Here is a 23,458-nt window from a genome sequence, read left to right as displayed (position 1 = left end):
CTAACCACGTTTTACGATTTCAAAAAGGTTTTACGGCGAAAGCATAAATTTAGAGTATGTTAGGACAGTACATTTACAAGAGTTGTGTGTAATGTTTTGTCAATTCAAAGACAGGGTCACCAAAACCATAAAACCAGCTAAAATGATGCACTAACCTTTTACAATCTCCATCAGATGACACTCCTAGGACATTATGTTAGACAATACATGCATTTTTAGTTCTATCAAGTTCATATTTATATCCAAAAACAGCGTTTTACTATGGCATTGATGTTGAGGAAATCGTTTCCCTCCAATAACCGGCAGTCAAGTCAACACCACAAATTAAATAATTAAAATTAGAAAACATTGGTAAAATATTATATTGTCATTTAAAGAATTATAGATTTACATCTCTTGAACGCAATCAACTTGCCAGATTTAAAAATAACCTTACTGGGAAATCACACTTTGCAATAATCTGAGCACTGCGCCCAGAAAAATACGCGTTGCGATACAGACTAGACGTCATGTTGGGGAGATCTAAAATCGAAAATACTATGTAAATAATCCATTACCTTTGATTCTCTTCATCAGATGTCACTTCCAGGTATCACAGGTCCATAACGAATGTAGTTTTGTTCAAAAAAGCTCATCATTTATGTCCAAAAATCTCCGTCTTGTTAGCACATGATCTAAGCCAGCCGGACTTCTCGTCATGAACGAGGGGAAAAAATATATTTCCGTTCGTTCAAACATGTCAAACGTTGTATAGCATAAATCATTAGGGCCTTTTTTAACCAGAACATGAATAATATTCAAGGTGGACGAATGCATACTCTTTTATAACGTATTGGAACGAGGGTACCCAACATGAACTCGCGCGCCAGGTGTCTAATGGGACATCATCGTTCCATGGCTCTTGTTCGGTCAGATCTCCCTCCAGAAGACTCAAAACACTTTGTAAAGGCTGGTGACATCTAGTGGAAGCAATAGGAAGTGCCAAAATATTCCTCAGCCCCTGTGTTTTTCAATGGGATAGGTTTAAAGGTAATACAACACATCAGGTATCCACTTCCTGTCAGAAAATGTCTCAGGGTTTTGCCTGCCAAATGAGTTCTGTTATACTCACAGACACCATTCAAACAGTTTTAGAAACTTTAGAGTGTTTTCTATCCATATATAATAAGTATATGCATATTCTAGTTACTGGGTAGGATTAGTAACCAGATTAAATCGGGTACATTTTTTTTATCCAGCCGTGCAAATACTGCCCCCTAGCCCTAACAGGTTAATCATGCCCTCTATCTATCGTTCTCTCTCATCTGCAGGTATGTTTTGATGTGAGAGAGAAAGCCAGTCCCGTCATCGCTGCCTCACCCGCTCTTAAGATAACCTTCGAGCCGACTGGGAGCCCAAGGCTGGTTAGGAGACACTGCTAGAGACACTATGTAATTGTGATGAACTGAGAGAATATTAGGGTAGCACTGCAATTCATTAATCATAGGCTGTATTCCCTGCTCCTCTGTTTTACCTCTTTCCTTTTCTGTCTTCTACGCCTCTCCCCACCTCCTCTTTCTTCTTCTTTATTTTTTATAATGCACATAATATGTGCATTGAAGTACAGATTGAACTTGTATTTATAATATAATATTACAATTCTAATATTTATAATATTTATAATGCATGTATTATGTATTTATAACAGCTGGATAATGAACTTTCAATAAAGCGTTTCACCTTCTCCACTGGTTGAAATGAAGTATCTCATTGAAATACTACAACTATCCTGTGTCCTCAGATGAATGCAGATGAAGGGAGTTAGATATGCATAGGAAGTGTAGTGTACTGTTTTTTTCTGTATATATGAATTACAAATCAGCCTTTTACATAAATAATGTTTGTAGTCTATTACATAGTTACAATGTGTAATCATTGATGTCCCAGGAGCAGGAGTGGTAAACACTGTTGAAGTGTATAATTGTAATAGATACATGAAGACACAGCATCATTCAAAGAATTGAGTTCAATACACCTGGTATTGGATATGACTGAAAAATAATGTCTCACAGAGATTCATAGCTGAACCACACCTTTATTTGCCAAGGAAGTGTACATGATCAGTGTATATATTCAATGTACAGGCTACAATGTATGGGATCTCATGCGTGGTAATAACTACAGTACGTGTATATAGGACTTGCATCCTTGGCACAATAAAGTTATTAAATTCTACTCAATCCATAGGCTTCATTAATGCCATTCAGACTTGAAGTCAATACAACAACTATGATAGCTGAGGCTCATAGGTTCTGAACAAATATTCATACCAACCGTTTTAGGGTCCATACACAGATCGGCTACATACTGTAGCTAGCTACACATCCATAGGCATAGTTATTTTTATCCTCCACTACACAATAAGCAAATAAATAGTTAGCTAGCTATGTTACTTCAGCTGCACTGCATGGAAAATAAAAGCAAGGCAAGCTTACACAATTGTACATTCAATTTGCAGTAAATGCTTTAACTAGCTAGATTCTTTACATTCACTGTTTCACAAGACGACAGCCTGGTTTGCTGGTTTTCTCAGGAGTCCCTAAAACATTAAACAACACGAATTACAATGTCATACTCACGTCATAACACTAGTTAGCTAACGTGAACTAACTCACTTTTGTACATCGCGCTGGTCCGTACAATTGAACTTATTTTAGCGCCCAAAAAACGTAATACTTCCAGATCAACTGTAATATCAATACCATTGTAAAGCACAATTTCTCCCCTTTACAACAAAATCAATGATGAGACCTTCATGATGCCCATCTCTGCATGATTCAAGAAGACAATGAGCTCCGTCGCGTCTTTTTAAAAATGGCGGGTGGGGAAGCGAAACCTATTGCGTGATAGTGAGAAGGAGAGATGTTGTGTGGGGAAACTGCTATTTTCACTCGATCTGTCCAACTTATCACCTTATCGCCTCAAATTTAAATAAAACACTATAAAGAGTTTATATAATGTGTCATTACATATCTATTTGAAGGTTTGTGTCGAATTTGAATCGGGTTTTTAGGGCGGTGCTAAAGTGATCTTCAAAAGTAAATAGCTGCTTTTGAGAGTCATGATAGCTTGCAGTGATGACACAAAAAAATGACTAGGTATCCCCCCTTACCTTGTCCCTTTCTTGTTTTTAAACGGTGAGAGAAGTGCTACACCTGGTGGAGAGAGGCTGTAAGAAAGAATTTGTTGCTTTAAGTGTGCTGCACGCCATGACACTTCCCGATGTAACATACAGTGTCGGAGGGGTCCGTTTTTTCAACTTTTCTCCGATACTATAGAGCCATTACCATGTCAATCAACGCTTTAATAGATACGTAGTTCACACCCCAGATTTTGATGTCAACACAGTCGCTACAGTCCCATTAGTTTTCTTTGCAGCCTCGTTTGAATGTCGCGGTTGCGCACATTTGTACGGAATGGGATTAGCGTACGTTAGCTGGCTAATGTTAGCTAGTCAGCTAACTTGCTAAATAGCGATTTTCGTAAATTACCTTCATGACAAAAAATATGCAAAATTGTTTGTCTCTACATTAACTAACATATTCCTTTAAATTGTACACTTTTTGCTTGACTCGTTGTGACATTATAATTACTTACATTTGCTTCCACCGTAATGTTTTGCCTGGCATCTTTGTTGAAGAAAGTCACCAGCGACGGATGGCTCACGTCAAATTCGTCATTGGAACCACTCGATATGATTGGTCATATAAAAACCGTGGGACCCAAATGTTTAACTTCTCTAGGGCCAGTGGGACGATTTCGTCCCACCTACGTAACAGCCAGTGGAATCCCGTGGCGTGTTATTCAAATACCTTAGAAATGCTATTACTTCAATTTCTCAAACATATGACTATTTTACACCATTTTAAAGACAAGACTCTCGTTAATCTAACCACACTGTCCGATTTCAAAAAGGCTTTACAACGAAAGAAAAACATTAGATTATGTCAGCAGAGTACCCAGCCAGAAATAATCAGACACCCATTTTTCAAGCTAGCATATAATGTCACAAAAACCCAGAAGACAGCTAAATGCAGCACTAACCTTTAATGATCTTCATCAGATGACACACCTAGGACATTATGTTATACAATACATGCATGTTTTGTTCAATCAAGTTCATATTTATATCAAAAAACAGCTTTTTACATTAGCATGTGACGTTCAGAACTAGCATACCCCCCGCAAACTTCCGGTGAATTTACTAAAAATTTACTAAATTACTCACGATAAACGTTCACAAAAAGCATAACAATTATTTTAAGAATTATAGATACAGAACTCCTCTATGCACTCGATATGTCCGATTTTAAAATAGCTTTTCGGTGAAAGCACATTTTGCAATATTCTAAGTAGATAGCCTGGCATCACAGGGCTAGCTATTTAGACACCCAGCAAGTTTAGCACTCACCAAAGTCAGATTTACTATAAGAAAAATGTTATTACCTTTGCTGTTCTTCGTCAGAATGCACTCCCAGGCCTTCTACTTCAATAACAAATGTTGGTTTGGTCCCAAATAATCCATTGTTATATCCAAATAGCGGCGTTTTGTTCGTGCGTTCAAGACACTATCCGAAAGGGTAAAGAAGGGTGACGAGCATGGCGCATTTCGTGACAAAAAAATTCTAAATATTCCATTACCGTACTTCGAAGCATGTCAACCGCTGTTTAAAATCAATTTTTATGCCATTTTTCTCGTAAAAAAGTGATAATATTCCGACCGGGAATCTGCATTTAGGTAAACAGACGAAAGAAAATAAAGCATGGGGTCGACTCGGGCACGCGCCTAAGCCCATTGTCCTCTGATCGGCCACTTGCCAAAAGCGATAATGTGTTTCAGCCTGGGGCTGCCTCGATATCATTCAGCTTTTTCCCGGGCTCTGAGAGCCTATGGGAGCCGTAGGAAGTGTCACGTTACAGCAAAGATCCTCAGTCTTCAATAAAAAGAGCCAAGATAAACAACAACTTGTCAGACAGGCCACTTCCTGTTCAGAATCCTCTCAGGTTTTTGCCTGCCATATGAGTTCTGTTATACTCACAGACACCATTCAAACAGTTTTAGAAACTTTAGGGTGTTTTCTATCCAAAGCCAATAATTATATGCATATTCTAGTTACTGGGCAGGAGTAGTAACCAGATTAAATCGGGTACGTTTTTTATCCGGCCGTGTCAATACTGCCCCCTACCCCCAACAGGTTAATGAGTGCTCTAACTGCCCCTTGCGGTGGTCTGGAGCAATGAAGCTGTGACGATGGGTACCTCTAAGTCCTGCAGTGTAAGCTTGCAACTTTTAAAGGAGGAACCACTGTATGTGGTGAAGTGCAGCATTGTATCAATTCAGCAGGTTTGCATGCTCAGGTGCATGCGCCCCCTCGACATTATCAGGACAGAGAAACCACACACATGCTCATTGCTCACATGGAGCACTCCAAACAAAAGACAATGAAGAAATTGACAAAACTCCTAAATTATAGTTATGAAATAAACCAAAACTTGTTTCTCACATGTGTAGCAGGTTGTGAACTCTGCAAACAACATTTCCACTCTGCGAATGAGAACGTTAAATGACCTAATACATGCATTAAAAAACATGAGCTGGTGCACACCCAGAGACAATTATTTTATGTAGAGGTGCTGACTAACGGCGAATAAACTATAAGCACTAAAAATAATAAAGAGAGTCGCACACTCTATGTATAACCTCCCAGTAATTTATTGGGTAAATCACCAATGTTTCGGGCAGAAATTATATAATTTTGGCAAAACATACATTTACTTTTTGGGATGCCAGCATCCGAACAGCGCACTGTGCACCCACCAACATACGGCAGGTCAAAATTTGCGTGTTAGAGTAGAGAGCTTGAATTCACATACACTGCGTAGCATATGCCAACTTCATTGTCATGGGAATCCATAATAAACAATTGTATTTGTTATGTTTGCTATGTAGCCCTTGTGAATGATTGTTGTGTGTTCCTTTTGACTCACCTACGGGAGCCACCGGACCTGCCTCCTGTTATGTAAGCTCATGAACATGAGGAGAGTTGTAGCTAGTAAATTCCTATCAGTTTATAAAGAATTTAGCTAGTCTCGTTATTTCTACATAACAGTATTCTCTCTTGAACAGAGTTCCATGAGTTTCCCAGCTGTAGCCTGCCTAAGCTATATGCCTGTGCTCAAAATCAACAAAGGTAGGCATAAAGTTATTATTTTCAAATATGTTGGCACTGGCAGCTAAACTTATCAACGTTAAATAAACACTTGAATGTCAACATTCCAGACCTAACAATGCACAAAGTCTATTTTCTGACAATTTATCCGCTGACTTTACCAGCATTGGTTTGCATCGACGCACCAAATTAGACTTTGATGCTATAATAGTGTTTTCTCTCATTAACTACCTTGCATTCTAATTCCAGGCTGCACACGCTCGTTCAAGCATTTGGGCTTAATTCACCTGTGATTTGTTTATAAAAAAAAATGTTTTATTTTTATTTAACTAGGTAAGTCAGTTAAGAACAAATTCTTATTTACAATGATGGCCTACCGTGGAACAGTGGGTTAACTACCTTGTCAGCTCGGGGATTCGATCCAGCAACCTTTCAGTTACTGGCCCAACGCTCTAACCATATGGACACATTGATACACCGTGATCCAATCATATGCATAATGATGAGATGCTCATGTCTCCGCCCTAACAATGTGAGTTGTTGTCCCAAAGGCGGGAATACGAGTGAAAAGAGTTGTTTGAATACCTATACTAACATACTGTATACTACATACTTAATGAGTATATACTACATACTATGAGTTAATTTTAGTATACAGTAAACGAACGGTATCCTTTCAGTTGAATGTACTAGCGCTTCGCCTGTATACCAAAAGTTGATTCTGTTGCTATGCAACTTCTTGCTAGCTTGTTAGCATAACAAATGACTAGCTAGATATCTTACGACTTCATTACCAATGTCCATTAAGAACGCACAATGACTATACCACTTAGCTAAGCTAAGAATGACGTAAATGATCAAGTCAATAAACGTTAGGCAGTTAGTTTGATAGCATATAGTTAATATACTGGCAAGTTTGATGTATTAGTAGCCAACTAAAGTTAGGAAGCTAGATAACATACCGGAACATACAAGCAACTGCTGTAATAATATGCTATGCGGTTCGTAAGGCTAGTGTGCCTAACAAATTGTCTGCCAACGTAACTAAACTTATTTGAAAGTCATTAGTTTATTACATTGCTCAACATTTCTTAAGATTTGCCATAATTTGTAGCCGCTCTCGTCGGACTTCGGCTGCATATTTTCCACAATTTTCTTCAAATCTCAAAATGTTGTGAAGCCACGCCCGTTTTCTGAAGAATTGAATTATGGGCCCAAAAAGCACGAAAATAGTGTCCACTGCTTGTATACTTCGTATTTTGGCGAATGTAGTGAGACATCCGCAAACTTTTGGCATACTAACTATATCCATACTATGACCAATACGCATACTACATACTCAATTTACAGCACAAATAGCACAGTTAGTGGGATAGTATGAGTATTCAAACACAGCTAAGCTTAGGTCTGCATATTATGCCAATAGAAACGCAGGAAAGATTTTAGTGAGAGTGAGACTTCTCACTTCGCCCCTTCCTCTCTGTTGAAACTAGCGAGTGAAACAGCGCCTATCAGCCTACTATATTTTGCACATGTATCTGATTCTGTCTGGCCAGAAAAAAAGTGTGACATGCCATACTCCTTTTGTCAAGACATAATCAGATACATGGTCTACACATAAGGAGTGAGAGGGACACTGTTTCGCTCGCTCGGAAGCTTTATCTGAGCTTGATGCCTCTTTCTGTCGGCGCTCGCCTCGGTCAAATAAATGATCAATATTTCAATATTTTCTTTGGAAGGGCAAGGAGGTAAGGTAGTGCAGGCCAGGCCCCCTAGGGCCCGCCCATAACGCTGGCCCTGCAGGGAAGTCAAGTTGACATTGACATCTCTTTTTAAAGTGAGCCTTAACATACATGTGGATATAACCTGGTATTTGTCACTTTCATAATGTTATAATATGCTGTGCAAATCTCTACTTTTGTGAGGGCTTCGTTTGAGATAACTGCAGTCACAGTCACTCCAACTCCAGTGCTCTTTCCTCACGCTGCTGCAGCTGTAGTACTGTACCTGCGAATGTGATAAGGAGTGGCCAATCATCATGCAGCTTGTCCGGTAGGAATATGTGTTGGTGTGAAACCGCTCGCGCTGGCACTGCAAGGGCATGTGTGCACTCGCAACTGTAGAGGTCCCCGGTTTTCAGCGGGCTGTGCGCATACATATTGCACCCGCTTTGTATCCTGTCGAATGAAGAGAGAGTGAGGGGGCATAATTACGTATCCTGCAAGAACGCAGTCATGTATTCTCGGTTAGGTGGAGTGGAACTCTAATTAATTTACCGGGTGTTCTGTGAGAGATAATGAAAAGGTGCTGCTATATTTGTGAATGAGCACAAGGACATTGGGAGAACGTGTATGACAACCTGTGTAGCCTACCTATGTAGATAGATTGCCCCACTAACTTCAGTCGTTCTATTCCGATTTTTTTTTCAGATTTGAGGGCACAGGTATATGATTTCAATTCATTTAGGGGAGCAAGAAGACGTCGTTTTCTGCTCGTTTGTGTGGAATTTTTGTTCCAGCTGAGAGTCTGGAATTTTCGTTCCAGATGAGAGTCGTGATGTCTGGCTTATTTGACACATTGTTTCTGGGTAAGTTCAGTACATGAGTCACGCGCTTTTATGTTCATTAAATAAGACTTGCTGAAGTATAGCGCAATCCATGTTAGTGTACATGTGAAGTAGCATAGTAGCCTATGCTATACTGGGCATTATAGCATTGTAGATGATATTGTAATCGATATCATTTTCCACAAAGCCCTCGCAGTTTTAAGATGTGTTCAAATCTCTCCATTGCAAGAACCTTGCCCTTCATCCCAAGCATATCTTAAAACTTAGCTATTGTGTTTTCTGAAGCTCAGTCAACATCATGATAAATAATGTAGCCAAGACTATCATTACGATATCGATTACATATTTGCATATTAGCCCGTATGCTCAAATTGCCCTAAGGTTCATTGATTTGAGTGTCCAACAGATATTTTTAACACACTTTAAAATGTATAGGCTATTGTGTTTTTAGGATTTTTCAAAGCTCCTGTTTCCAAATGGTATTCAAGGTGATGATGAAACACAACTTCGGAGTAATATCACAACTTATTTCCATTCGACAGTCTATTGCGGGATCCAATAGCCTATGCGTAATTATACTGAACAAAAATATAAATGCAACATGAAACAATTTCAACAATTTTACTCAGTTACAGTTCATATAAGGAAATCAGTCAATTGAATTAAATTAATTAGGCCCAAATCTATGGATTTCACATGACTGGGCAGGGGCTCAGCCATGGGTGGGCCTGGTAGGGTACAGGCCCACCCACTTGTGAGCCAAGCCCACCCACTGGGGAGCCAGGCACAGGCATTCAGAATGAGTTTTTCCCCACTAAAGGGCTTTATTACAAACATAAATACTCCTCAGTTTTATCAGCTGTCCAGGGGGCTAGTCTCAGATTATCCCGCAGGTGAAGAAGCCATATGTGGAGGTCCTGGGCTGGCATGGTTATACCTGGTCCTGGTCTGCAGCTGTGAGGCCGGTTGGACATACTGCAAAATTATTTAAAACGACGTTGGAGGTGGCTTATGGTAGAGAAATTATCATTCAGTTCTCTGGCAACAGCTTTGGTGGACATTTCTGCAGTCACCATGCCAATTGCATGCTCCCTTAAAACTTGAGACATCTGTGGCATTGTGTTGTGTGTCAAAAATGCACATTTTAGAGTGGCCTTTTATTTTCCCCAGCACAAGGTACACCAGTGTAATGATCATGCTGTTTAATCAGGTTCTTGATATACCACACCTGTCAGGTGGATAGATTATTTTGGCAAAGGAGAAAATCTTATAAGGGATGTAAACAAATTTGTGCAATATTTTTTAGAGAAATAAGCTTTTTGTGTGTATGGAACATTTCTGGGATATTTTATTTCAGCTCATGACACATGGGACAAATACTTTAGATGTTGTGTTTATATTTATGTTCAGTAAACATTCCAGGTATTAGGCTATATAAACATATTAGGTCGCATACTTCCTCATTTCTATATTGCTATAACATGTTATAACTTCTATATTCATTGTTTCAGTTGATCAGTGGGTGTCAGGAAGCTGCAAAGTTATTAATTACCTAAAATGCTAAAGTTGTCCATGATTTGATTCAAACACACAAACTTTGGGTTGCTAGCAATGATTTATACAGTGCATTCGGAAGGTATTCAGACCCCTTGACTTTTTCAACATTTTGTTACGTTACAGCCTTATTCTAAAATGTATTCAATAAAAAATGGCCCTCATCGATCTACACAATACCCCATAATGACAAAGCAAAACCAGTTTTTTTTATTTTTTTGCAAATGTATTAAAAAAAAAAAACGGAAATACCTTATTTACATAAATATTCAGACCCTTTGCCATGAGACTCGAAATTGTTTCTACAACTTGATTGTAGTCCACTGGTGGTAAATTCAATTGATTGGACATGATTTGGAAAGGCACACACCAGTCTATTTAAGGTCCCACAGTTGACAGTGCATGTCAGAGCAAAAACCAAGACATGAGGTCGAACAAATTGACCATAGAGCTCCGAGACAGGATTGTGTCGAGGCATAGATCTATGCCTGTTGCATTACAGCCTTATTCTAAAATGTATTAAAAAGCTTTTTTCCCTCATCAATTTAGGCACATTACCCCATAATGACAAAGCAAAAATAGGTTTTTAGAAATCTTTTGACATTTATAAAAAAAATAAACTGTAATATCACATTTACATAAGTAAATGCTTTACTCAGTATTTTGATGCTTTACTCAGTTATCAGATGCTTTACTCAGTATTTTGTTGAAGCACCTTTGGCTGCGATTACAGCCTCAAGTCTTCTTGGGTATGACGCTACAAGCTTGGCACACCTGTATTTGGGGAGTTTCTCCCATTCTTCTGTGCAGATCCTCTCAAGCTCTGTCAGGTTGGATGGATAGCGTCTTGCACAATCCTGACTAGTCTCCCAGTCCCTGCCCCTGAAAAACATCCCCACAGCATGATGCTGCTACTACCATGCTTCACTGTAGGGATGGTGCCAGGTTTCCGCCAGACATGACACTTGGCATTCAGGCCAAAGAGTTTTCTCTTGGTTTCATCAGACCAGAGAGTCTTGTTTCTCATGGTCTGAGAGTCCTGTAGGTGCCTTTTGGCAAACTCAAAGCGGGCTATCATGTCCCTTTTAATTAGGAGTGGCTTCTGTCTGGCTGCTCTACCATAAAGGCCTGATTGGTGGAGTGCTGCAGAGATGGTTGTCCTTCTGGAAGGTTCTCTCTTCTCCACAGAGGAACTCTGGAGCTCTGTTAGAGTGGACATTGGGTTCTTCGTCACCTCCCTGACCAAGGTCCTTCTCCCCCGATGGCTCAGTTTGGCTTGGCGGCCAGCTCTAGGAAGAGTCTTGGTGCTTCCGAACTTCTTCCATTTAAGAATGATGGAGGCCACTGTGTTCTTGAGGACCTTCAATGCTCCATACATTTTTTGGTGTCCTTCCCCAGATCTATGCCTCGACACAATCCTGTCTCGGAGCTCTATGGTCAATTTGTTCGACCTCATGTCTTGGTTTTTGCTCTGACATGCACTGTCAACTGTGGGACCTTAAATAGACTGGTGTGTGCCTTTCCAAATCATGTCCAATCAATTGAATTTACCACCAGTGGACTACAATCAAGTTGTAGAAACAATTTAGAGTCTCATGGCAAAGGGTCTGAATATTTATGTAAATAAGGTATTTCCGTTTTTTATTTTTAATACATTTGCAAAAAAATTTAAAAAAACTGTTTTTGCTTTGTCATTATGGGGTATTGTGTAGATCGATGAGGGCCATTTTTTATTTAATACATTTTAGAATAAGGCTGTAACGTAACAAAATGTTGAAAAAGTCAAGGGGCCTGAATACTTTCCGAATGCACTAATATAGGGTGCTGTGTTGAAGCTACTGCACCACCATCTTGGCACATCCCCACCATGGTAAAACATATTTTGGAAGCTATAGAAATGCATTTATTAATGTCTACATTCAATTTTCCTAAGTTTATTCTATTACGGACACCTTAATGCATACTTTTATATTATGTGAGCTTAATAGAAAAATGAATACATTCACAACATTTCCCTTAAAGTATATTTTTTTGCGTTGACTAATGTTGCTGTCCCCGCTACAACAATAAATACTTAAATACATGTAATTCTGTCCTTGAAACATTTAATTGAAATACTGTAGAATTCCATTCATTTCCACTGGTTGGCCAATATGGCAAAGCATCTCAATGGTCAATACATAGCATCAGCAATCCAGGGTTCATATACGTCATTGTTTGCTAGATGTTCAGGTAAAATGCCCACACATCCTCCCCGAACAACCTCCCTCCTTTTGTTTTTGGCTTAAGTAACCTTCTGTCTTTTGTAATCATACCAAACGTAACATAAAATACTAATTTGAGGCCAGTTTGGTGTGTCACGTGAGGAAATAATGGCTGCGTCAGCCAATATTGTGGATTGTTGACAACATTACCATTTTGTTTGTATAATTTTGGTTTTGAGTTGGTTCTTTGGTTGACCTATTTTATTTAACCTTTTTTTTTAACTAGGCAAGTCAATTATGAACAAGTTCTTATTTACAATGACGGCCTATAGGTCTATAGAAGTATGAGCTTAGACTATTTGAATGATTTGTCCACATTGTATAGCCTAATTTAATCAGCTATGGCATGTGAGAAGTTGTCGAGAGAAAACAATAGCATGGATTTTTGTGATAACAGCTTTTTACTGAAAATCCCTGGGAACACCTTGTGTGGAGACTGCAGTTTAGGTAATCTCACCAATGTACAGTAGGCCTATACTATTATTGACTTGGAAAGGTTATTTTTTATATATATATAAGGCTATCATTATCTGAAATGTTTTACATTCATATGGGATTCAGCAATACGAAAGTAGCAGCGTTCCAGATTGTGCGGTAGAAAAGTAAAGGTCATTTTCTGATTGAGCCAAAATGTGCAGTAGGGACTAACATGGGTAATCAAGCTCATCACTTTGTACTTTCACCACCCTGTAATGTTCATCATAAGTCATTTTATCTGTAGCCTAATAAACTGCATGTCTTCCAGAGTTGTTGTGGGAGGACCACACAACATGTCATCGCGTGATTCGAACTTTACGTCGAAATGATCGATATTATGTCAATATTTGCGCATAAAAGCGTTTCCACCACCATTTCTTACATATATAATTTTACCGACACAAAAAGATCCCACCCTGTCTAGCGTATTTAGTTTTGTCGACATTTGGAACGTTTACAGACAATTTTTTTTCTTAACGCGTGCATAAAAAGGTTGGATGGAAACCTGGTTATTGTGACTCTTCAGACAGTCACAAAGTTGATAGGCCTATGCACAATTCAATACATAGGCATCTCTGTCACAGACATGAAGTCTGTTAACAATTCAGAGAGGCGTGAGAAAAAAATCCTATCTTTTCCTGTCCTAGAGCCTAAACACTGGGCACAGACGTCAGTTCAACGTCTAATTTGATTTACATTTGGTTGGGTTGTCGACTAACGTGAATTCAACAAGAAATGTCACCATGCCATTGGATTTTAGCTTAAAGGTTTGGTGAAAAAATATGAAATTCCGTTACGTTGATTACTTTTTACAAATCCAATCAGTTTTCCATGTTAATTCAACATCATCACATTCAATTCTTTGGTTGAAATGATGTGGAAACAACGTTGATTGGACCAGTTTTTGCCCAATGGGTATTTTTTTTCCCCCTATCCAGTCCCAATCCTGCTGAAATCCAGAATCCTGACTCCTGTCTCGCATTAAAACTTTATTCATAAGTTGCATTATCTCACCTATGCATGCCAAAGTACCGCTATAACATTTCCCCCACTCCTCTGCGCTGTCTTGTACTTGCTGCCCATATGAGAGCTTCGGTAGGGAATGTGTGATCAACAAACAGTATGAGAGTAGATATGGATTTTTGGTCCTCATTAAGATACCTTGATATTTAAACTATTTCCTCTCTTCCTCTCCCTGTTATTCATGAGCTGATCTGCGATCTGTATAATCATCAACTAGATTTAGCTAAATATAGGAGATATTCTGTCATTCGTTGAATGAGGTTATTTAGTAAGCTTAGCAACTTTAGTCATTTTACTTTTGTTTGACTGCAGATACAAAGTGCATTTACAAAGCTTGTATGATCCGACAACGCTATTCTCGGGACACCGAGAAATATGAATTATTCCCGGTGTTGAAACTTTTGATAGATTTTTGGGAAGATGATAATCCCTAATATGCAGTGTTTACCGTGAATACAGTCTCCGCTATTGCATGGACATTGGCTTTAAATTGAAATCACACTGTAACGCTGAATTTCCGCTGAAACGGATTGAATAGAGTCCTCAGTCATCCTCAAAGTTCTCCCGCACTATTTTGTTTGTGTGTTTATAGTCGGGTCGATCATAATAAATTGGTGGGTGCTTATATTTGTCCTATATTTCATTTACATTTACATTTTACATTTACGTCATTTTGCTGACGCTCTTATCCAGAGCGACTTACAAATTGGTGCATTCACCTTATGATATCCAGTGGAACAACCACTTTACAATAGTACATCTATATCTTTTTTGGGGGGGGTTAGAAGGATTACTTTATCCTATCCCATGTATCATTGTGTATTAATATGCATGTGTGAATTGGAAATGTGTTCTTTGCATATCCCAACTCCCCTTGAGACACCCTCAGAGAGTGGGGTTGCGTCCAGGGTTTGCCATTATCAACGGTGACCCTGGAGCAATTAGGGTTAAGTGCTTTCCTCAAGGGCACATTGGCAGATTTTTCAACTTGTCTGCTCGGGATTCAAACTAGCAGCCTTTCGGTTGATAGCCCAACGCTATAACCGCTAAGCTATCATGCCTTCCCACTGGGCACACACTAGTTGAATCCATCTTGTTTCCACATCATTTCAATGAAATTATGTTGAATTGACATCTGTGCCCAGTGGGTTGAGACGTGTGTGTGTGTTTGTGTGTGTGTGTGTGGTGTTGTCCCAGTCTCGCTGAACCGTCGGGGTGGATGGGGCACACTCCGGAAGGGGCATGCCATCGGGACGGACGGGGCATGCCACCGCAATTAGCCTGCTTGTCCATGGGGTGATGAGACGGAGCTTTCATTAGTTGCATTATGGCAGTGAGTTAGACAAGCCATGCAACCCGGCCCGAGCATTAGAAACAACACGCTTTGGTAGTCAGTTTGCCTCGGAGCATTTCAAACAAAACAAGTAGGTTAGGTAGTGAGAAAATAAAGATAATGTCATTAATGAGTGTAATCCAACTTTGTCATTAATGAGTATGGTCACAGAACTGTATATAGTCGTAAGTACGTTTTCATTAAAAGTAATTTTGCTTTTGCCTCTGATAAAGCCCTGACAGTAGCCTATATGCTCTCTATGCTAGGCTATACAGTACATCTGATTGAGCTAACAACCTCTTTCAGTATATAGGCTAGCCTAAAGATTATAGAATGATTCTGACCTTGTCTTTATTCATTCTAAGGCCGGTCATAGTCTCACAACTGAGGGGATGGAGATATCCAAACAGTGCTACATTGTATTATTATCTGTTATGTTCAATATCCTCCCACCCAGATGATCAGTGAAATACAGTGTACAGTTAAAGAAGCCTTTCACATTGAATCATCTCGCAACCTCCCTTTTGGAACAAGCTGGTGCCCTCCAAAGGTTTTTTTGATGACTGACTGGGACGGTGAATAACCCTGGCACCATTCATTTGTGTCAAAGAGCTAATGTGGAAAATTAGTCTCCTTTCTCCTTGCAGTCAGTGTAGCTCCCCAGTTAGTTCTCCCCTCGGATTTGTCTTTCACCCAGTCACTTGCTGCCATTTCACACTCTATTTCTCTTTCCATTCTAAATGCTCCACATATGAAGTATCACACTTGTAGGAATGGAGTCCCACAGGTCGCACATGACCATATCTCATAGAATGACCTTTCCTGCACCGTAGCCTACATGCACGTGTATAAACCATTTTGTGTGATCTATCAAGTTGAATGCAAATTTAAAAACCATATCTCTCCCCTAGTCTTGGTTATATTTAGACTGCATCTCCAGGGGCAGGCAAAGTAACTGTCAAGTGTGGAGATGACACAAGCCTCTCTAGTCTCTAGAGCCAGCGGTTAGGAAGTGACATATTGCTGTGCTGCTCTGGCCTCAAATCACTGGCACTCACTGTCTCTTTCTCTCTCTTTCTCTTTCTCTCTCTCTGTCCTCTCTCTCTTTCTTCCCCTTCTCTCTCTCTCCTTTGCTCTCCCCCTTCTCTCTTTCGCTTCTCTCTCTCTCTCTCTCCTGTCCCTCGTTCTCTCTCTCCCTCTCCCTCTTTTTCTGCCTGTCTCTCGGGTGGAAGCTGCAGTCAAGTGGCTCTAGATAGGAGCTCTGTTGTTGTCTTACAGTGACACGGGATATCTGTCGACTTTGACACAGAGGCGCTCCACCTCACGCACACGCCATCTTCTCTCCAAATCAATTAGCATTCACTTTGGGCTCGACATTAGCGTCAGGAAAACATTTTTCCCCTTCAGAAACATGTCATAAGATAAGGAAATAAAGTGGATTTTAAGGTTATCTCATTGATCTTGCCAGTTCTGGTCTTGAAAGGGCTTTATTGTGTAGGTGAAAAGAATAACATTTTTCAGATTTTCATTTAGAGTTCATTCACGTGTACTGTTGTTCCTCATCCCATATGGTTTATTGTCAGATTAGGCAACCTAATCATAGTTACATGTATGGTTGCCCTGGTATGAAATGTGTGGTATGGAATTCATGCTCTGCATACATTTTAGCAATTTGATAGATGATGTGTATTGGATGCTCTGTACTTTTTCCTGTCATGGGGCTTTTAGTTATTTTTACATGTATATTGTTTGTTGACTCCTCTTGTCTCATCCTCTTGTCCCAAAAATGTATTTAATGTCTACTGCTGTCAATTGTGTGACTGTCTTGTAATGTCAACTCAACTGTATAGTCTTACGTCTGTAATGTATTTTTTGTTGTGTGTATGGACCCCAAGTAGACTAGCTGTTCTTCACACTAAAAGGGGACCCCCATTCAAGCTAATGTGCAGTCATTCTGACTGCGACATTCTATCAGTGTAATTCATACATTTCATATGTGCTGTCGCAAAAAATAATATGTGCTTGTATTTATGAAGGTAACATTAGAATACGAGGGAAAATATTTCAAATAACACAATAGCATTTTCATTACTTTATATTACTGTAGGCCAGTCGTTCCCAAACTTTTTTCATCCACGACCCCATTTTGATATCTGAAAATTCTCTCGACCCCAACCATGTGGAAATAATTATGTAATTAACAGCCAACAGCCATGTTGACTTTTTTATTTGGGGCTATGGTAGTTAATTGCAGATTGAGCTTGTCTTCTCAACTCACGATCACATACTTTTAATGTGTGGCTATGACACTCAATTGCAAATTAGTCTGACATAATTTCTCTAATGCTGCGATCAAAACAACTGGGAACTCAGAAATCTCAGAATTACGACTTCAGTGCATTCAAGTCAACTGGGAACTCGGGGAAAAAACTAACTCCGACTAGGGAAAATCGCTTTGAACGGTCATCCAACTCAAATTCCAAGTCGGGATCTCGGGCCTCTTTCTAAAGCTCTGACTTTCCGACCTGAAAATGCCTGAAGTCATGATTTGACCGTTTTTTTTCCAGATTTCCCAGTTGTCTTGAAAGCACCATTATCTCACTACCATTAATAAGATGGGTTTGCCTGATGTATGTCGTGTTGGAACTTCTCAAAGTCAGGGGGTGTGGTCACCAGTGCACACCTCATCTCTGCTGTCACATTCAACCTGGATCGATTTTTGGTTTTGGCACTCTGCTTGAATTTTATCTTTTAGATTTCAATAATGTTCATTTTGATTTTTAAGGTTAACCACATTACAATGATTTTGAGATACAAAGACAATATATATATATATATACTACCGTTCAAAAGTTTGGGGTCACTTAGAAATGTCCTTGTTTTTGAAAGGAAAGCAAAACATTTTGTCCATTAAAATAACATCAAATTGATCAGAAATACAGTGTAGACATTGTTAATGTTGTAAATGACTATTGTAGCTAATTTCTTATGGAATATTTACATAGGCGTACAGAGGCCCATTATCAGAAACCATCACTCCTGTGTTCGAATGGCACATTGTGTTAGCTAATCCAAGTTTATCATCTTAAAAGGCTAGTTGATCATTAGAAAACCCTTTTGCAATTATGTTAGCCCAGCTGAAAACTGTTGTTCTGATTAAAGAAGCAATAAAACTGGCCTTCTTTAGACTAGTTGAGTATCTGGAGCATCAGCATTTGTGGGTTCGATTACAGGCTCAAAATGGCCAGAGACACAGTGGCGTCCACTAGTCCCCGATGGTCACTCTGACAGAGCTCCAGAGTTCCTCTATGGAGATTGGAGAACCTTCCCGAAGACAACCATCACTGCAGCACTCCACCAATCAGGCCTTTATGGTAGAGTGGTCAGACGGAAGCCACTCCTCAGTAAAAGGCACATGACAGCCCGCTTGGAGTTTGCCAAAAGGCACCTAAAGACTCTCATACCATGAGAAAAAAGAGTCTCTGGTCTGATGAAACCAAGGTTAAACTCTTTGGCCTGAATGCCAAGCGTCACGTCTGGAGGAAACCTTGCACCATCCCTACGGTGACGCATGGTGGTGGCAGCATCAGGTTGTGGGATGTTTTTCAGCGGCAGGGACTGGAAGACTAGTCAGGATCAAGGTAAAGATGAACGGAGCAAAGTACAGAGAGATCTTTGATGAAAACCTGCTCCAGATCGCTCAGGACCTCAGACTGGGGCAAAGGTTCACCTTCCAACAGGACAATGACCCTAAGCACACAGTCAAGACAAAGGTGGAGAGGCTTCGGGACAAGTCTCTGAATGTCCTTGAGTGGCCCAGCCAGAGCCCGGACTTGAACCCGATGGAACATCTCTGGAGAGACCTGAAAGTAGCTGTGCACTGACTCTCCCCATCCAACCTGACAGAGCTTGAGAGGGTCTGCAGAGAAGAATGGGAGAAACTCCCTAAATACAGGTGTGGAAAGCTTGTAGCGTCATACCCAAGAAGACTCAAGGCTGTAATTGCTGCCAAAGGTGCTTCAACAAAGAACTGAGTAAAGGGTTCGAATAGTTATCTAAATGTGATGTTTTATTTAATTTTTTATTATACATTTGCAAAAATGTCTAAAAAACAGTTTTTGCTTTGTCAATATGGGGTATTGTGTGTAGATTGTAGAGGGAAAAAAAACCATTTAATCCATTTTAGAATAAGGCTGTAACATAACAAAATGTGGGGAAAATCAAAGGGTCTGAATACTTTCCGAATGCACTGTAAGTGTCAAAATAGTCAATTATTTATATGCTACATCCAATACCATAGCAAATTTCTTTGTTTCCAGGCGTCACATTCTCGCTTCTTTGTCATCAAAATGGAGGTAACGCGTAAAGCTCTCCATATACACGCTCTTTCCACCGAATGCTCCATGGTTATTAAGGATTGAAATGAATGCTTCCAGTTCAACTACAGACAGATCCCAGGCAGTGTCTCCTTGCTCCCTGTGCTGGTGAGTGCATAGCTTTTTTGCTTGAGATGTAGGGCCTGCTGTCTCAGTGATTACGTTTTGTGCTCATTATCAGCCCATAGTCACCAGCTTGTTCTTTCCTTCTGTCTGACCGTTACATTTGATGGTGGCACAGACACCTGCTCAGTGTGCATCGTTCTGGCTTTTTTTGCGCTTAGGCCTCGGAGGTGTAGGTTCAGGCTGAGGCTCAGAATCAGATGAATAATCATCAGAGATGTCATGATTAATTTCGTCCCCACCATCTGAGTCGTTTTCTTTCAGATCTTGTTGCAGCGATAACACATACTCTTTGAAAAAAAGTGCTATCTAGAACCTTAAAGGGTTCATCATCTGTCCCCAAAGGAGAACCCTTTTTGGTTCCATGTAGAACCATTTTGGTTCCACCTTTCCACAGAGGGTTCTACCTGGAACCCAAAAGGGTTCTCCTATAGGGACAGCCCAAGAACCCTTTTGGAATCCTTTATTCTAAGAATACATCATGTGCATCCATTCGTCTTGGTCTTCTTGCCATTTTAAATTACACATACTCTCACTGTGTACTCCAAGTAGGCTCGAGTAGACTGATAACGCTTGGATTTGTAGGAGTGATCTAGGGTACAAACCATTTTGAGATTATAATTGGAATATACCAATACAATAGAATTACCCGCCCTGTTCATCAGTCACAATTGGTGATTACATAATTCTGCATCGTTCACTTCCCCTCGCTCAACAACTCAACCATTCTCCCCATCATATTTTACTTCATTTATATAATCCATTGTTATGTGTGAAATTAGTTTCAGTATAGTTTAGGGTAAGTTTCGAGTTCATTATCAGGGTGATTATTAAATGGGCACGGCACCTTCCCCTGTTGGGAGAAGGAGGGGCAACAAGGGAAAACAATTAAAAAAAATGAGATGCCCTCCTTAAACTGGTTATAACTTCCGATCTGTTTGTGATATTACAATTCTAACAACAGCAGTGTTATGTAGACTTAGTTTCGAAAAGTCAAGGGCAGTCAAATTCATGAGCAGTCAAAATGACTGCTTTAGCGGTTCTAGTGTTAAAGTTGTTCTTGCAGTACTGTGACCCACTAAGGAAACCTCACTTTGAGCTGTGAGTGATTAAATTAGAACCAGATTGGGAGTGCAGAGGAACAGGAACTGCCTTCCTTTACTTAAGTGTTGAGAGATGTTTTTGAATGGTTTGAGTTTACTGTAATTCAAACCAAATGCAGATCTTGCTTTCATAGTGAAAAAATAGGGCCGATATTCATTTCGAAAATATTTGTCCTGCATTATCAACCCCACCCTGCATTTCTATAGACTAGTGTGTGTGTGGGTGTGTGGGTGTGAGATTGTGTTTATCCATGCATCCACATCAATTGCATGATTTACTGTAATATTTGTGGGCTTGGACTTAACTATAAAAACAGGGTAGTACCAAAGTACTTAGTGAAGTAAATATCCATGAAAGTCAAATATAATGGGTGATGGAATTTTGTGGTGATTCATTCCATTGCTGTTCATTAATGTTCATTTACTTTAGTCCAAAAACATCCCTGTCACTTCAGCGTACATTGATGGGGTATTATCTAGTGTAGTCAATTGCAGTGTATTAAGTTTAATCTTAGGCTTATGGACTATTTTTACCAATTTACAAGAGATCATGGCATGATGAGAAGTACACTCATTGAAGCCAGATCTATGGTGTCCATATTTGGATAGCCTCAGTCTCAGCAAGAAGTTGTCCTAATATGGACACCACACATATCTTACATGGTTATAGTCACTTTACCTTTCAGAACCAGTACCTTGAAGGTGACACTGCTGTGCATAGGGCCTCAACTTTGTTTTTTGGATGATGAAATGTGTTTTATGCACAGCAGAGTGCCATTAACTCCCAATTGAAGGGGATTGCTCCAATCGGCTATGCGTGTCAGAAAGAAAGTGCCTCAACCTTCTGTGGAAATGAAAGGTAAACACAGGGGGGGATAAGATGTATCCTGTTTGTGCTAGGATATTAATTAACCTATTATTAAGCTTAGGTTAGGGAACCTCCGTGGTTATAGAGTAGGCTTCTCACAGTCGCCCCTTTTTTTGCCCGTCTTCTCTATTTCGCTCTCTCCGAACAGATGATACCACCATCCCTGTTTCTTTACGAGTCGTTAGACTTACCATTGAGTTGAAATTAAGACTTTTTCTGCCGTGCTGGACATGCAGATGTGTATCTTTGCTGGTTTTATGTTTCTGTGTTGTGGTGGTTGGATTCTGGGCAGGCGTAGCACAGGCCCTCCATAAGTCATAATTAACAGACCTCACAAAATTCACTCCATTGGTCTCATTTAAGGATTTTGTCCAATGGACCCAGATTGAGGTAACGCAGACTCCCTCAGGGAAACTCCCTGAGTTCGTATCCCATCATTTTAAGGCCTGACATGAGTTCCCTCCTTGGAAAGGAAAAAAAGCCATTGTGGTTGTGTTTATGTACTGCAGCTCCCTTTTATAGCAGTAACAAATTGAGCCTGTTTTGGGATTTAGTGGAAACGTGTGCGGCTAACGCAGGTGCCACTGTTCCCAACCCCCCTATTTGCTGTCTCTCCTGTGTCTATTCCTGGCCTCTTTACCTTGGTGATTATGCGGTCTGACAGGCTAACTGCCGTGTACATGGCTTCCGGAGAAGACAAAAGGCTAAGGTCCCTCTCAGATGCCTACCCTCTCTTTGTGTTCACTGAAACGTGGCATTTAGGAAAAGACATGCCATTTACAGGAGTCAGAGTAACAAAAATAAATCGATGATGCTTTGAAAATGTGTAGATTTTAAGGTATGATATTTAAGATGTGACATATAAGATTGTGTCGTTATAATGCTAGAAAGGGCATCTCTGGTTCATATTTTGTGCCCTGTTTTGGAATACAAAGCTTCTGTGGTAGTGTATCTGCTTTTTCTGTACCAGTGAATTACATTAGTCAGATAGCATGGCATCCTCATTATTTTAGCTGTGTTATTTCCCAGTGGAATGATAGGAGATAACAAGGGCCTGCCACCGTCTTACGTTACAGCATTAATGACTGCAGACGTTCGTCTCAAAAAACAAACATTTCCTGTCAGGAGGGGAAGATGCCATCCACTCTATTAACGTCTACACTTGGATGCACTCCTAACATTAAATAATGAGGAAACACAGGACCTTCCATTTCCCTCACCCTCCACAATCCCCCAAGCCACTGTGCACCAACGAGTTGAATCAATGTTGTGTTAACGTAAATTGTCAATGTATTGTGACGTGAAAATACGTGGAAAATAAATTGGATTTGAAGAAAGTATTTAACTGTTGTTTTGAGGGTGAAATTTCAACCACATTGTAACCAATTTTCAACATAGACAAAAATATGTTGAATTTGTATCTTTTGACAATTTGTTTTATGTTTTCTTTCCACAGCACCCCACAAACACAACACAAAAACAAAACGCCCACTATACAACACATTCCCCAAGGTGATCAACATATGGTTTCCAAATTTCGTCAAACACTTACGGTTTTTGTT

General features: G+C 39.8%; 1 protein-coding gene across 1 annotated transcript in view; it reads left to right on the top strand.

Moving 5' to 3' along the window:
• Positions 1-8,318: 8,318 nt before the first annotated feature.
• Positions 8,319-23,458, top strand: part of LOC106567546 (CXADR-like membrane protein) — a 141,591-nt gene continuing 126,451 nt past the window's right edge. Inside the window, exon 1 of the mRNA XM_082960274.1 lies at positions 8,319-8,796. Coding sequence (XP_082816400.1) covers positions 8,754-8,796 — 43 coding nt within the window. The 5' untranslated portion in view covers positions 8,319-8,753. The remainder of the gene's footprint in view (positions 8,797-23,458) is intronic.

This window comes from Salmo salar, chromosome 13 (genome assembly GCF_965601325.2).
Source record: "Salmo salar chromosome 13, fSalSal1, whole genome shotgun sequence".
NCBI lineage: Eukaryota > Metazoa > Chordata > Actinopteri > Salmoniformes > Salmonidae > Salmo > Salmo salar.
This window is presented reverse-complemented; position numbering and strand designations above follow the sequence as displayed.